Consider the following 15,251-nt stretch of genomic DNA (forward strand, 5'->3'; position numbering starts at 1 on the left):
ATTCATTCTGTTCGAACTCACGAATAGAAAATGAGAAATAGTCAATAAAAAAGAGATGAAGACGTGTTATTATTATTTTTTTTTTTTGCTTTTTTTGTTCATTTCAACAATTGCTTGATCACAATAAAATCATTTATAAATAATACAATAGTTTAAATTTAAAATAAACTGATGTGTTTGACTATGGACCAGTTCATCAATATGTATGTGTTGACATTTTATGTTTATACTATCTGTAGCACGGGTTGTGTTATTATTATGGCTACATTTTGATAAATCAATGAGCGATTTTATTCATTTGAAATTGCCAAATGTGTGTTCTGGGGAGTGTGGTTAGATTCCATCATTGTCAATTGAACGAATGAATGCCATCAAAATTAAACAAAATATTAGTAACCACGTTTATGTTTACTAAATCATTTCTCTTTGATTTGTTTTCCATTTTATGCGAACAAGTAACACAAAATCGACAATTGGATTGCAATTGCGAGAGAAAATAAAGTTTAAATGTGAAAACCAAACTCGTTTGTAATCTGTACAAAATCGATCTTATTTGCTTTTTTCTTTCATTTGTTCTTTCTTCTAAACCAATTGTATGTATGTGTGTGTATTTGTTTATATCTTTTCAAAAAAAAAAAAAACATTTTTTTCTTCCGTTGATTTTAAATAAATCGAAACAATGTATGTATGTGAATAAAAGAGAGTGATTGAGAGAGATACAAAGAGAAAATTACAATAATTTAATAAACGCTTCTATTTGTGGCAAACAGGATCAAATTTTTGTTATCTTCTTTTTTTAAGTAATTTAAATATTCTAATTCGTTAAAAATAAAAGGAGAGATAAGGTATTCGGCTCTCTTTTTTATGTTGAGAACAAGTGAACATCAGTAAAGAAATAAATGTAAGCGCAGCGTAATAAATATTTTTACAAATTTATTCTCCTCTTAATTCTCCTCCATTCATTTTTAGCATGCACAGTATGTGTGTGTGGGTGTAGGCGTGGGTTTCTTTTGGAACCTTCAATTACAGGCGATTTGTGTGTTTTGTATGTTTTTTTTTTAGATCGGCTCACTCATAGCGTTTGTTGTTGCTGTTGTTTTGACTGTAACCGTTTTTAGATATATTTAGTAATCAATGTCATATGTGCCCCATCCTAACCCATGCTGTTTGTTGTTGTTGTTGTTGTTTTTGTTTTGTTTAAATTTCTTTCATTTCAGCGAAACGTTGCTGTATTTCGCCCGCGGGCTAGGTATTCACTTAGTTATAAATTTTGATAGCCTTTTCCAAGTAATTGAAACGTGATCGGCGCTGTGTTTTATTCACATGCTCCAAGCCCAAAAAGCACATCGGAGTTCCTCCTGCTGTTGATAAATGTGCCCCAAGTCCCAACAATGAAAACCAAAAAAGTAGAGAAAAATGGGAGAAGAAGAATAAGAAAAACAGACAGAATTCATTCATAATGTGTCATCTTATCAATGATATTAGGTGGAATTTTAATTAAAATAAATAAAATGATCTTACGTTGATTATTGCTACTGTTTTTGAAATCAGCCAAATTAATTACAACGTCATCTTCGTTGATATACTCGGCTCGTCCCATTGTAATCAGTGCGAATTTATACTATAAATTGTGATAATTTTTTGTTGTTTATGTTGGGTTTGAACACGAAAAATAAAAATATATATTCAATTGAAATAAATACAAACCTTTTCCCATTCTTTGTCTGGAATACCGAGTTTATTTTGTAAGCGATTTTTTAGTTGGCAAAATTGTTCGCCCTGTTTCACTTTCACAAAGAACGGTATGCCAAATAGTTCATGGACATTTTTATAAAAATGTGATACGGGTATGAGCATCTCATCATCGGCCAAATTCAATTCACATGGTGGAATCTCTTCAAAGCGATAGAATATTTGCTGTGACACATTTTGATCACCATGTTGATGCAAATCTGAAAATGTCCAATCGTCCAATTTATAAATAAACACTGCCAATTGTTTTGTGATACATTTGGAAAGCATCAAGGCGATTCAATGAAACTTACGTTCAAGTTCAGTGTCTTCACGTGGTCCGGGTCCAATTTTGTAGCCTTGAATTGTCACCATTCGAAGTTGATGTGTGCCATCTTCGCTGAATTCAACATGTTTGGCAGCCTCTTCGATTAGCGTTTTAACTGTGCCATTTTTATTTGGATATAGAACTAATTCTTTTTCCTCTTTCATATTCGGCGTAAGCTATTTACAAAATGACATCATATTTAGCAAAAATTACTTCGTTTTTGTTGCCAACATCTATTTGACTATTTGATTTGACTCACCCAAAAGCACTTGAATTGTTTTTTGTTTTCTAATTCATTAATATTCATTGGTAAAATTTGATAAAACAATTTCTTTACTGATTTCGGTTTACTATAAATTAGAAAATCTTTGAGTGGACCTTCGTATGCTGATTTGATTGCATTGCCTGGTAAATCTTTGTAACTGCAAATGAAATGATAATATTGCAATGAAATGGTTTTCATTGGAAATCGATTTGAAAATTACTTTTGGCATCTGAAAAACTGTATTGTGTTTGGGTCGACGTTCATTTTTTGTCCTACGGCGTTCGCCATTTGTTCGTAAGACATTCTTTGTGACAATTCTAGCGTGAAACCGGCATCATTTGGATTAGTTTTGTCAATGTAAACTACCTCAACTCGATACAATAAATCCTTGAAGTAATCTTCACATGTTGCCAACTCCAGATTATCATCACAATGTTTCTTTTCGAAAATTATAACATCGTCATTGTCCATTAAATCGAGCTGCGATTAAAATGAGATTAAATAAAAAGAGAGTTTCGATTTTTCTAAATATAAAATGCAGCTCACTTTTTCCAGAGTGTCATTAAGATTTGTAATTTTTTGAACCATATTGGATCCCTGTTCTTCGTAAAGTGTTAGTTCTGTGTCGGCTGGCCATCCGACACGCCGATTCAAATCAGGCACCAGTTCGCTTACTTTCTGTGTGATATTATAATAGCCAAGTCCACAATAATTCAATCGTTTCATGGCCGGATCGTAGAACTGAAAATGAAGCAAAAAAATGTTCGTTTTAGGCTTTCTTTGTTTTGGACTGCCATGTGGCTGGATGCGATTCGGTCAATACTAACCTTAAAGAATAAAAGCACGTTTCGTTCTTTGTTGAATGGTGGCAACGCTTGTTGACCAGAATCTGGTGGCAAAAGCTCCAAAAATACAAGCCACGGATTTTGTAGTTCAGCACATTGAATAATTGCTTTATTTTGATCGTCCTTGTAGTAGAAGAATGACGGTCGCGTCAACTGATTTTGTCGTGAAACTAATGGCCATAAACGCATATGCGATATTGGCGTATAAAATGCATCTTTAAATGTATTCATTAGATCGGCGATTGTTTGAGTTTTTTTCATTTTGAATGAGCGACAATGAACCTTTTCCAAATCGAATAAATCAGTCGTTTGATGACCCTCAAAATATTCTTCGAGCAATACATTAATGGTAATGTACGTATTTGCTTCGCTTCGTTCACGTCGTCGCACTTGTTCCATACGTCGTTCTTCGGCTAATCGATCAATCAACTCCGATGGGATGTCGGACTCTTTGATCTCTTGTAGCACTTGCTGCATCGCTGAATTTCTTATATAAACCAACATGTACGCATTGCTACAGTGTTTGGCATTCAAGCTCAAATCATCGTCAACGCCACCGTAATTATGTTCAATGGCTTCGGCTTTATTACACTTCGACACCACATCGTCATCGAATTTACACCATTTTCCATCACCATATGGATTAATGTAAACTACATAATGGCCACCATGATTATCGCCTGAATGCACAAGAACCGCATGCAGTGTATAATCGGCTGGCGTATCCTCTGAACTTTGTAGATAATCGTCTAATTTGATGTGTTCGTAAAATTCAAAGCGATCGTTAAATTTCACCGAATTATCTGTGATTGGATCGTATTGAAAACGCATCAAATGTAAATGCAGTACGGGCGGAAATTTAACAAAAATCACTCCCTTTTCAGCATCTTGAAGACCATGTTCGCCAGCATCATATTTGTTGTCACCCTCCAATGATTCCTTGGCAATGTAGTCTTTGAAGGATTCATAAACTAAACGAAAATAAACGAAAACAAAAAAAATGAATATGCAATTATTAACAAACGATTTGTATCGAATTACACTTTCGGATTTTCGACATGATAACTTACTATTCTTTTTGCCTTTGATATTCAATTGAATATCGTAGAAGGTTTCCATTCGTGTGCTTGTGTAGTTGACATTTTTGCATTTTATGTACGATGACATTTTGCCTTCAAATAATGCGGGCACCGTACCTTCGGCACATGTACGTTTCATTTTACTTTCAACCTTATCCAATAGTACACGCAAAAATTCCTGAACATCATGCTGCATAAATGAATCTAACGTTTCCCATCCGAAACTTTTAGTCAGTTTCTTTGTTCCCACTGGTTTGTCGCAAAATTGTAAATCATAAAAAACGCGTTGCAATGCCAATGCCACCGATTTTGTGCTGTCATCGGCTTCGGTTGGCATTTTATAAACAGCCTTACGCAATTGATTTGTAAAATAGAGTGTCTGAAGTAGCGAATTCATGTAACATGTAGCGCCTTGATTTTTCAATCCAACGAAGCCTGTATGCTTTTTTGAATCCCAGAATACACCGTGCGGCGCTTCGGCACACACATGCACCTCCAACACAATTTTATCATCCTGAATATAGCCCCGGTCTGGATCCAATATCTCATTCCAATTCATAAAATGTGAAAAACCCCAATCGTTCTCTTTACTGTAGAATAAATGTTTAATTTGTCGTACAAATGGCTCCTGATCGGGTTTCTGTGACATCAATTTTAATTCAGCCTTTGCATTGCACGACCAACTAGACGATTCACTTTCAGCATTACATTGTAAAAAGAATCCCATCGATCTAGTGTCCTGACCTCGGTCACTCGAATTCGTGCGTTGCATCACCATTATTTTCCACGGCAGGTTTCGGACATAGCATGGTGGCGACAATATGGAGTCTTTCATTTTACTAAAATCATGTACAACAAAAGTGAATGTTGCCTCCGATCTCATTTCTTCGTCCTCCATTTGAACATCGGCCACTTCGTTACTGTTTTCATTCACCGTTGCCGGCACGGGCATTGTGGGCTCTATATCATTTTGATTTATGTCAATTATCATTAGTATGTTTGTTTATTTATTCGTTTTATTTTTTATTATCGTTTTTATTGTGATCGAATATAATTCATGTATATAATATTTAACAAATCGGATTGACATTTTTTAAATAATTTGAATACAATGACTACTATGTTATTTTCAGTTATTTAAAAAAAAATCTTTCAATTGATTATTATTTTTTACGATTTTCAAAGCAATGCACACCAAAACCAAATTATTTTCAAGTTAAACAAAAATAAAATCGAATTGAAATATATGAATGTTTGAAGAATAAATTTTTCTTTTGTTAAATTGGTCGCAATTCGGTTGATGATTTACAAAAACGTATCCAAATTATTATAAATTATTTGATTTTCCTTTGTGTTTTGAAGAGAAAAAAAACAAAGCATTTTAGAATTCCATTTAAAACCGGCTCTTCACTCAGAATGCTCAGCTTTGCTCTCAATCTAATCATTCAAATTCGTCTTTGCTCCACCAATATAACACACGCAACAAATTTTGGATACACACAAAAAAAATGACACCAATTAAAATTGAATAGTTCTTTTGACACACGAACCTTCTTCTGTATCCATCGCTTCAACTGTGTTATTCCGTGTTTCTTGCTGGTTACTGGAATCGTTATTATGGTTTTCACTGTCCATTTTGCAGAGATCCGGAAAAATTGATTTTGTCAATTAAACAAAAACGGTTGTATGCTCGCTCGTCTCTGGATACTATTGATGTGGATTCCAGTTTTTCTTTTCCTCTAAATTTCACTTCAAAATTAGTCTAAAGAAAGTAGAAGAGAAAGAGAAAAATGTGAACTCGTTTAGAACAATAATGATATTTGTATTGTTTTTCTTGAAATTTGTTGTCTTCGCTTTAATTAAAATTGGGAGATTCGAGCGAGAAAGAGAGAAAGTGGTGATAAAATTTGCTCAATGAATAAGTTAATTTGAAGAGTGAATAGTGCAGCAACAAGTACAGTAGCGTCATTGTGACAGCTTCAAATGCATTACGGATGTATTCAAAAGAAATGTATAAACAAAGAAATAATCGAGTTATTGCGCAAATATTCGAACTACTTCCCATCGTCACACATCCTTATGAAACAATGGTCAAATGCAAAATTGTTCAAATGACACACATCTCTTGGAATGGAATGTATAAAATGAAATCGGTGGATTTAGCAAACATTTGACACTTAATAAATACCGGATCATCGATATAATATACATATACGGTCGATGGAAAAATGATTTGACAATTTATTGAATGCTCAAATTGGTATTGGATATTCATAAACGAAATGATATTCGGGAAGCTTGTCACACATAACACTTAGACTTTCGGAGTTGTTTAATTCGTTTATATATTTTTCTTCCTCTTCTTCTTTTCGCAAATAAGAATTACACGAAACGCACGAAAGAAAAAGATTTTTTTTTTTATTTGACATTATGGGCAATAAGAGAAAGAGACTCAAGAATTTGAGCAACGCAAACACTCACAATGATATTCAATAATAATAAGAAGGAAAATAACCTCTTTTTATACACTATACACTAAATAGTTTCTCCTTTTTTTTTTAACAACAACAGAATGAAAAATATAAATGAATCGTAAAAAAGTTTAGTTGGCGATGAGTTAATTAAAAAAAATATTTATGTTCATTTTTGTGATACACTAAACACACATAGACCGAAATATTATCGGTGAATGTGAATGTTGGATTGATGTATGTGTTTATTTGCGTGTGAATATATCTAAAGAGCGAAAAATTGAGAGAAAGAGTGAGAGAGTGAGAGCTATCCAGTCGGCAATGTCGACACATCGGGAGAGAGATGAAGTGAGAAGGTTAGAGAATCACACGGAGAGCAGCAGAGAGACAAAGCAAATGCTATATAGAGAAGGAGAACAAAAAACGTAGCAATATATATCGCATTGGAACATTGTTCTCCGCTCGTCGATGATATTCACAAATGAAATTCACTTGTCAGGCGAGCAAAGAGAGAGAGTCGAACCAAAACGTAGAACGATATGCCAATCGGAATGAAGTTGCACCATTGCGCCTTATGTTCCACACAAACGTTGGAAGAAATTACCAAAGACTATAAGAAATGGAACAAAAAGAGAAGATTGAAGAGAAAAAAAATTGCATTGCATGCTCCGAATAAACGCAACGCCAAACATAAATCATAGCGTTGTTAATGTTATATGCAATCGTCGTTTATGTTGTTGTTGTTGTTGTTATTAATGCTGCTTGTGTTGCAGTTGTTGTTGCTGCCGCTGTTGTTATTTTTATTGAATTTTTTTTTTGTTAACTTCATCAGAGTATTAGAAGCCATCGCTTTCAAATACATATTGAACGTTTTAGAATAAAAAATTGCACCATTTTTTCGGCATAAATAACTTGACAGCTAATAATATCATAAAAAATGTCATTTTTACAGCATAATATGCAATTTATTCGCACATTTTATCAACGACAAATATGTTGAACACTTTAAATTTATGCATTTTCCTATTATGTTTTTGTGAATACTTCACAACATCTCACACAAACCAAAGTAGTGTCTGAGATGGTTTCAATGCATTGTATTTTAAAACTTGGGTTAAACATGACAAAATGAATGCTTTGCATTTTGGTTATGTATATTAGTTGATCAACACAATTTTGCACAATTCTTAAGTCCCGTTTGAATTAATAACAACTCTCAATATAATAATTTCTTTTAATTTTCGACACTTTTGTCAATTGGTTTCAAATTTGATTATCCTTTAGATGAATATCCATTTATTAAAAAAAAACTCATTTTATTATTTAACAATTTTTGCGCACCGTAATTTCTTTTTCAAATTACATCAATTTGGCATTGGGAAAATAATGCATTTCTTTGCGACGAATGGGAAGGAAACGAAATACGAATTGTTTTCACAAATTGCATATAATTATGCACTTAATGTACACATGGAACGGTAATTCTATATCTTTTCAAACAAATTTCATTTTTCAAACAAAACAAAAAAAAAAATTCTAAGCACATTAACCAGAAACTTATTTTCAATGCACCCATGTTAATATACTTCTATTTTTTAGTTGTCTATCGGCGTTTTTTTTTTCTCTTCTCTCTCACGTTTTTTTAATTGATTCTGAATGCCGAATCTAATTTGACAGAATGCGTGAATATGTCGATTAGATTTCTCTTCCTTTTTTTGCACAATCAAACAAATGACAATGAAAATTTACAATTGCACAATTGTAAATAGAAATGTTTGTGTCCTTTCTTTGAAATGGTCGACACAAAAAAAAAAACAAAGAAACTAAAAATTAAACAGGATTATTGTTGATATGGCGTGAAAAAAAAAAAAAATTCGTTTGATTTTTGGCAAAATAAATAATATACGAAAATCGAACCGTACGTGTTTATATGCATGTATTTTGGAGCGTGAATCACGACAAATTCGAGCTTACCGACCGAATTGAAATTAACCAATAAATGCCTGTATGTTTTTGGCTTGTTTAGAATATATATGAAATAAAATCCATTGATTGTTATGACCGAATTTATACTCACATTTGTTTAAAATTATAGTTCAATTCTCAACACCAAGTAACATTTATGGATTTGTAAGTTTTTTTTTTCAACAAGATAAAAAAATAAAGAAATAAACTATTTGAAGCGTCACAAATGTAGCGGACTACGAAAAACCATCTTTGTACTTCTGATTACATACATTTGTATTGAGAGCTCTGTCGGCCGCTGTCTTACTTTTTTTTTCTCTCACTATTTCGCTGTGCATTTGTGCGCGCCCTCGCTTATTTTTCTATTCGGTTGACATTTGCGTAATGCGTACGCATACAACTTCACACGAAACGAATTCGACGTTGTTCAACACACGTTCGTTTGGCGCTACATTTAAATTCGACGAAATGATACATCTTCGGAAATGAAGATTTCAGGTCAAGACACATATACAGTTTTATTGGTATTTTAAGTCTCATTTTTCTTTTATTTACTATTCAATGGTATAAATAAATTGATTTTAATTTTGTTGAGTGTTTGGATACATAAATTTTAAACTAAAGTTTTTTATCTTCTTTCTTTCTTCTTTAGTTGAATAACAAAGCTTGTAATGTTTCAAATATTAACAAATGTTAGGTCTATTAGAAAATCACATATATAATCATGTCTTTTAGATGTTAAATCTAGTTGGTTCATTAAAATTATTAATTTGCAGGTAGTTGTTTGTGTGTGACATGAGGTTTGGAAATAGCTGTATTTTTATAATACTCCAAATTCAATTTGTATGCTGCATTCCTCATCATCTTGTCATCCATTGTCCTTTGGAAATCCTCTAAAGATGAGTCTAAATAAATGTTTCAAAATTGAAAAAGAGAGAAAACCAAACATGGAAAATTAATGTTTGAAATGTAACGAAACAGAGTGGAAAATGGAATTAGTAAAAGATACCCGCATTCAAAATCGTCTGTACCTCAAATTGCATTTGGAATCGAGGTGTCTCTTCACACATACAAAAAAAGGAAGAGAGAAACCAACAACATGCACACGGTGACATTTTCATTTATCCCGCGCAATACAAAACAATATAATCAGAAGCAGATGATACCATTTTCATTGTGTGTACTGCATGTTTGTGTGTGTGTGTGTAAATATGTTTTCTTTTATATAGTTTAGAAAATGACATGTTCTTGGTCGTGCAGCTGTTGTTTACGATTTCGAATATGAGTAGCTTAAACATAAATATCAAACATATGTAATAGAGATTCTAGGCATACAAGAGAATCCGCTCCAAGAAAGATTGCAATCCAATCGCATTGTCTTGATGTCATTTATTGAATCAAAATAAAAAAATATATATGGCATCCAAATATATACGCAATTGGTAACACAGTACGTTGGTTTTGGTTAGTATGCATAACATTTAAACACTTGGAAGTACAATCGTAAAACGAGATTCCCTGTTCACGTGTGTTGATTGTGTGAAGCCTTTTAATCTAGCTTTTAATAGAAATTCAATTTTGAATTTTGACATGAAGCCCAACTCATTTCCAAACAGAGAAACCAACAAAAGAAAAATCATCAGATTGAGACAAAGAGAAAAAGAGAATTATTGATATTGATTTACATAATTGTATTGTATAAAATCAATCAAAACATAATTGCTTTTTAATTTGATGACTGAAATCAAATTAATTTATTTGAGGTTAATTGGGGGGGAGGATTACATAATTTTTCATTTTTTTTTTCTTTAAATTTACTTTCTGTTGACATTAGTTGTTTTCATTTAGTTTGTTCTGTTTCAATTTAATTGTTTTAACTACACGCTATATGCTGTTTGTCGCATTGAATTTTGTGTTTGTTTCTTTTTTTTTGGTATATTTCAAATGTATTTGTGTATGTTTCAATATTGTATATTATTTGGTTTTCTGTTTTCTTTAACTCCTGTTTTGCAACGATATTATTTGTCCATTGATAGGTCTATTTGTTATTTATGCTACATGTTTATTCATTTTGTTTGGTGATTGGCTATTTCGTACACATATCATCGATTTCGTTTCGGTTTGATATCAATATGCTCAATATAACGGAATGTTCTCAGCTCAAACGAAACAAAATTCGACGCGATAAATTTCACGGTCAATTTTTGAGCTGAATACACGAGCGAGTCCGAGCTCTCAATGATTTCTTTGTACAGATTATATTGTGAATGTCTTTGTATTAAGAAAGGTCCACTTGTTTTAAAGATATTACATTTGTTTTGTCTGTTCGTTCAATGCGAAACTTTTGCGATAGTGATTATTACTTGTATATTTTGGTTTCATTAATTCTTTTTTCACCTGTCAGACATTTTGATACAATGTCGCACAGCATTGCAAATGAATTCTTTTTTGTGTGTGTGTGTGTATTATTACATTTGTATGTGCAAAAGATGTGAAAATGGGTCGCATAAAAGGGTATATCAAAAAGGTGAACCAAACCCATTAAAATTGAAATTGGCGTTTGAGCAAAACCAAAAAAGGGATGCCATGATGATGTAATAGTCTTATATGTTTCTCGTTCCATCATTAAATAATGGAATTGAATCGAAAAAGAAAAATAATCACTGATTTGACCAATTGCGAAACTCATTTTTAATTATATTTCTTAAGGTAGTCTATCTACTTTTTGTTATTCGTCTGAACTTCGGTACACGATCTCAAAAGGATTCTCACATCTTTGTTTACTGTATTTTGTTTAATTCTTCATCTCTTTTTTTTTAACAAATAACATCGAAAAATCAACAATTTTGTATGTTATCAAAACATATTTATGTTCTACCCGAATAATAACTTAGAACTAAGTTCAAACTTATGTTCATATTTATTTGTAGTGTGTTTTTTTGTTCGTCTTCTTTACTTTTAGGAGTTACTGATTGTGAGATATGTCGAAATTCATGTTTTTATTTTGTAGTAGAACATATTTTTCGTCTGTATATATCGTAACTTTTGATTGTAACGGTCAATTTGGATGTTCCTGGAGACAAGCTTAAGCTTTTTGCCCCGAACTTGAGATTTTTTTTAAATATGTTTCGAGGCAAATTTATCCCCAGGAAACATGAATCGACTGTAAATAAAGTAAAAACATTTTTTTTTTACTTTCGAGTATTTTTTTTTAACTCACATTGAATAAATTTAAATATTTTCAAGACGATTTTTCAAAGAATCAATTGATTGATAAAGGAAAATTAAATGACCACCATGATGTGGAAAAATATTGTCAAATTGAGTTTCGGAGATGAAAATGTCAGAGACTTATCTACAAAACCATTAAACTGAAACACGTTTCATTTTTTGCAAATTCATTTTTGTCACAAAGAAAAAATGAATTCACTGTTTACTTGCTTGTATGTTTTGAGGTAGAACAAAGATTTGATCTCATTTCAAGTGTAATGCAACAGTTAAACATTGATAGTTGAAATAGAAAGAAAATTACACGTTTTTTTTTCTTCGATATATATATATATATTAAGAATGAAATTTGAATGTTAATTCTTCTTTTGCGACTGCTTTTCTTTTAATAATATGTTTCGCCATGGTCTCACCACCATTATCGATTCGATTAATTGATGCGAATGAGATGATATTTTTGACTGGCATTGTGTGTCACGTTTATTATTTTTGTTAAGCGAAAAGGTGAAAGAAACAAAAGTTGAGAACCAGCTGTAACACACACATACGATATGAAGAAACAAAGGAACAAATATGTGGTAAAAATGTTGCGTGACGTATTGGTGGCGATTCGATAAATGCGTGCACCAATTAAGAATGAGATCTTTACAACAAATTTGGCACAAAATGTTTGAATAAACGCCGATGCCATGTCATCCGTATCAAAAATTGCGAACATTGGCGGGAGAGGAAGAAGAAATAGAGATGAAGAGAGCGAAAGTCGCAATTTTATAATTAAGAGAAGAAAAAAAAAAAGAGAATGTGTTCATTTAAACGTCTAATTGAGAGAATTGTTTTAAACATAATCAAATTAACAATATTCATTTGTTGTATTAGTTTGTAATCTTATTTTTTATGTTGCAAATATTCCCCTTATAATTTAGAACTTTTTTAATTTGTTTAAATATATTGGACTTGTATCACTTTGACAGTTCATCGTTTGAAACGATCTTTATCGTTCTCTCCATAGGTTTTTGGTAATTTTTTGCTTGAATTTTCAATGTTGTGATTTCAGCATATGATTTGTTTGCCTTTAACCTTTAATCTATTCTCAAAATATGTTCATTTTATTCAAATATACAATTTTATTGTTGTAATATTTTGTTGTCGTATCGGAATTTCTTTTTTTACCTTCCTCTCGATCGTTTTCTTTTTATTTCGTGCTTTTCAACGTGTTGTTCACACTTGTGCCAAATGCACAAATTAGAAGCAAATATTGCTTTGAATTTTTGTATTTATTTCATTTATTAAATAAATGGCTTTCATATTTCAGCCAAAATATGTGTATATATCTGATTCTGGCAGAACGAACTGTTACCATTTATTAGTTTAAAAGAAAATACCAAGAAATGGTATTCGGTTTTCTTTTCTTGCAAAATTGCATTTGAAGTTTTAATAGTTCAATCTTTATTCGAATGCGAATAGATCAACTTCAAACTTTTCAGCATCGCAAAAAACGAGATTTTTATGAATTTGTGCGACACCATTCGCAATTCAATCCAAACAATCAATTTAAATCGAATGGTTTGGTCAGCTGTTGAAGTTGAACAAAAAATTGATACACTTTTTGTTATCTAAATGTATATATTTTATCTAACAAGTTTTTTTTGCCATATACATAAATCGAATATATTTTATGCCTAAACATTTATCCTAGCGCATCGAACAGGCAGAACTCCAAAAAAAAAAAAAACACTTGCGCTTAATTAAATTTGTTATCTTATTTGCTTTGATCTTAGTTATTATATATATGTATATATTATATAATGGTTAATTACCATTTTTTTTATTTTTTCTGTTTAGCTTTGAACATTTGCATTGCGCCAAAAAAAAGTGTGTACTTGTGTTTGTTCCATTAATAAATGTACATTATTTACATATTTTGTGTTCGAGGTGCTACCGATTTGACATCTTTTCCAATCCACTTCATATTGTTATATATTATTATAACTATTTTATATGATTTTGATAAACAAAAAAGCGAAAAGGCATATAATCCCACTTTAATTTTATGATTTTATGGATTTGATATTGATTGTTGAAATTTCACCATTATTCTTCGTTTTAATATAATTACTTTTTATCATTCCTCTTTAAAAAAATGTTCATTTTTTATGATTTTCAAATATTGACTTAAAACCGATAATAATCATAATACGAAAAAGAAATCAACATAAACAAAATACGACTCTGTTTTTTTTAGTATACACCTCATCGTCATCGCTTAGTTATCGCTCATTTGTGATTTGTTTCGAAACGAAAATCTAATAAAACGTGCGTAATTCAACGACTGCACTCAATGTGGTTTCGGAAGAAATAAACCGATCTTTCAACGTATTCAGATCATTTAAATGTATTTTATTGTTTCATATTTCTTTTATCATATATATTTATAGCATGTTGTAATTTAATGCACGTGGAAATGAATTTCTTCGGGATAGAATACTTAAATTTAAATCAAATGTATCACATTCATTTTAAAAAATGATCTCACTTTCTCATAAACTTTATTATTGGGATGATATTATATTAAAAAAAAGAGAGAATGAAAATAAATTGAAGATGTAAATAAGAATGGATAAAATTGCAGCCATTTCCATAAATCAAACAAACGAAGCTTGCTGCAGTCTATGCCAATGTATTTTGTACAGATTTTTCTTTTGATTTTATTGTTAACGTATAATGATTGAATCGACTGAGGTCATGCTCGATTAAGCACCAAATTTTATTTGTTCAGTTTGTAAATGGGTGTTGGTGGTTTTTTATTAAATTCAAAACTGCTTTTTAAAACAAAAATTCTAAAAGAAAATAAAGGATTCATATTTTCATTGGATCGTTTGCAATACATTTCAAATTCTTATAAACGCAAGGCATTAAGCAAGGGGTATATTTAAATAAAACCGTATTCGGATTTTTTTTATATTTTTTTCTCTCAATATTATTTAATAATAAATAAACGAAAACTTCTACAAAAAAGAATTAAAGTCTCATTGAGCATGGTTCGTTGTATTCGTTTTGTGTGCAGATTTTTCTTTTCAATTGAAAATTTTACTCGCTTTCTCTTCCATTCACTCTCATTTTTTTTGCTATTTATATTTGTGACTATTTTTGATTGGAAAAGGCCGTTAATATTTTGACTAGTAGTAACATTTCAATAAGAGAAAGTTTTCCATCTATTTTCAATGAAAAATTCACACCGTCTCGGACATTTTTATCAACAATAAATTGATTGATTTTCTTTTCAAAAATAAATTGTTGATCTCTTTAAAATTAGGTACATCATTTTCAAAACCAAGGAAC

General features: G+C 31.2%; 2 protein-coding genes across 4 annotated transcripts in view; both read right to left on the reverse strand.

Annotated features, from left to right (window-relative positions):
* Nucleotides 1-707: 707 nt before the first annotated feature.
* Nucleotides 708-8,959, reverse strand: LOC116347130 (ubiquitin carboxyl-terminal hydrolase 7). Its single transcript, XM_031777600.1, has 11 exons — nucleotides 8,797-8,959; nucleotides 5,799-6,010; nucleotides 4,240-5,208; nucleotides 3,152-4,140; nucleotides 2,871-3,065; nucleotides 2,545-2,804; nucleotides 2,319-2,481; nucleotides 2,046-2,235; nucleotides 1,708-1,952; nucleotides 1,522-1,621; nucleotides 708-1,361 (listed from the first exon to the last, which is right to left on the reverse strand). Exons 2-11 carry the CDS (start codon nucleotides 5,881-5,883, stop codon nucleotides 1,258-1,260), a joined length of 3,300 nt encoding a protein of 1,099 aa, XP_031633460.1. The 5' UTR covers nucleotides 5,884-6,010; nucleotides 8,797-8,959; the 3' UTR covers nucleotides 708-1,257.
* Nucleotides 8,960-9,279: 320 nt separating this feature from the next.
* The window catches only part of LOC116347089 (phosphatidylinositol 4-phosphate 5-kinase type-1 alpha), a 29,915-nt gene continuing 23,943 nt past the window's right edge, over nucleotides 9,280-15,251 (reverse strand). For 2 of the 3 annotated variants that reach the window (XM_031777517.1, XM_031777516.1), the window contains exon 19: nucleotides 9,452-9,589. In XM_031777517.1, coding sequence (XP_031633377.1) covers nucleotides 9,578-9,589 — 12 coding nt within the window. In that variant the 3' untranslated portion in view covers nucleotides 9,452-9,577. Of the gene's footprint in view, nucleotides 9,590-15,251 lie in introns of all 3 variants that reach the window. The other variant, XM_031777515.1, reaches the window with a different exon arrangement.

This window comes from Contarinia nasturtii, unplaced genomic scaffold, assembly GCF_009176525.2.
Source record: "Contarinia nasturtii isolate CC-2019 unplaced genomic scaffold, AAFC_CNas_1.1 Cnas_scaffold_1699, whole genome shotgun sequence".
NCBI lineage: Eukaryota > Metazoa > Arthropoda > Insecta > Diptera > Cecidomyiidae > Contarinia > Contarinia nasturtii.

Excerpts from the sequence above, each read along its gene's own strand:
- LOC116347130 (XM_031777600.1), bottom strand. The coding sequence starts at position 5,883 with ATGGACAGTGAAAACCATAATAACGATTCCAGTAACCAGCAAGAAACA. Across the intron at positions 1,622-1,707 it reads CAGACAAAGAATGGGAAAAG|TATAAATTCGCACTGATTAC; the intron begins GTTTGTATTTAT and ends CACAATTTATAG. Across the intron at positions 1,362-1,521 it reads AAACAGTAGCAATAATCAAC|CAGGAGGAACTCCGATGTGC; the intron begins GTAAGATCATTT and ends ATTTATCAACAG.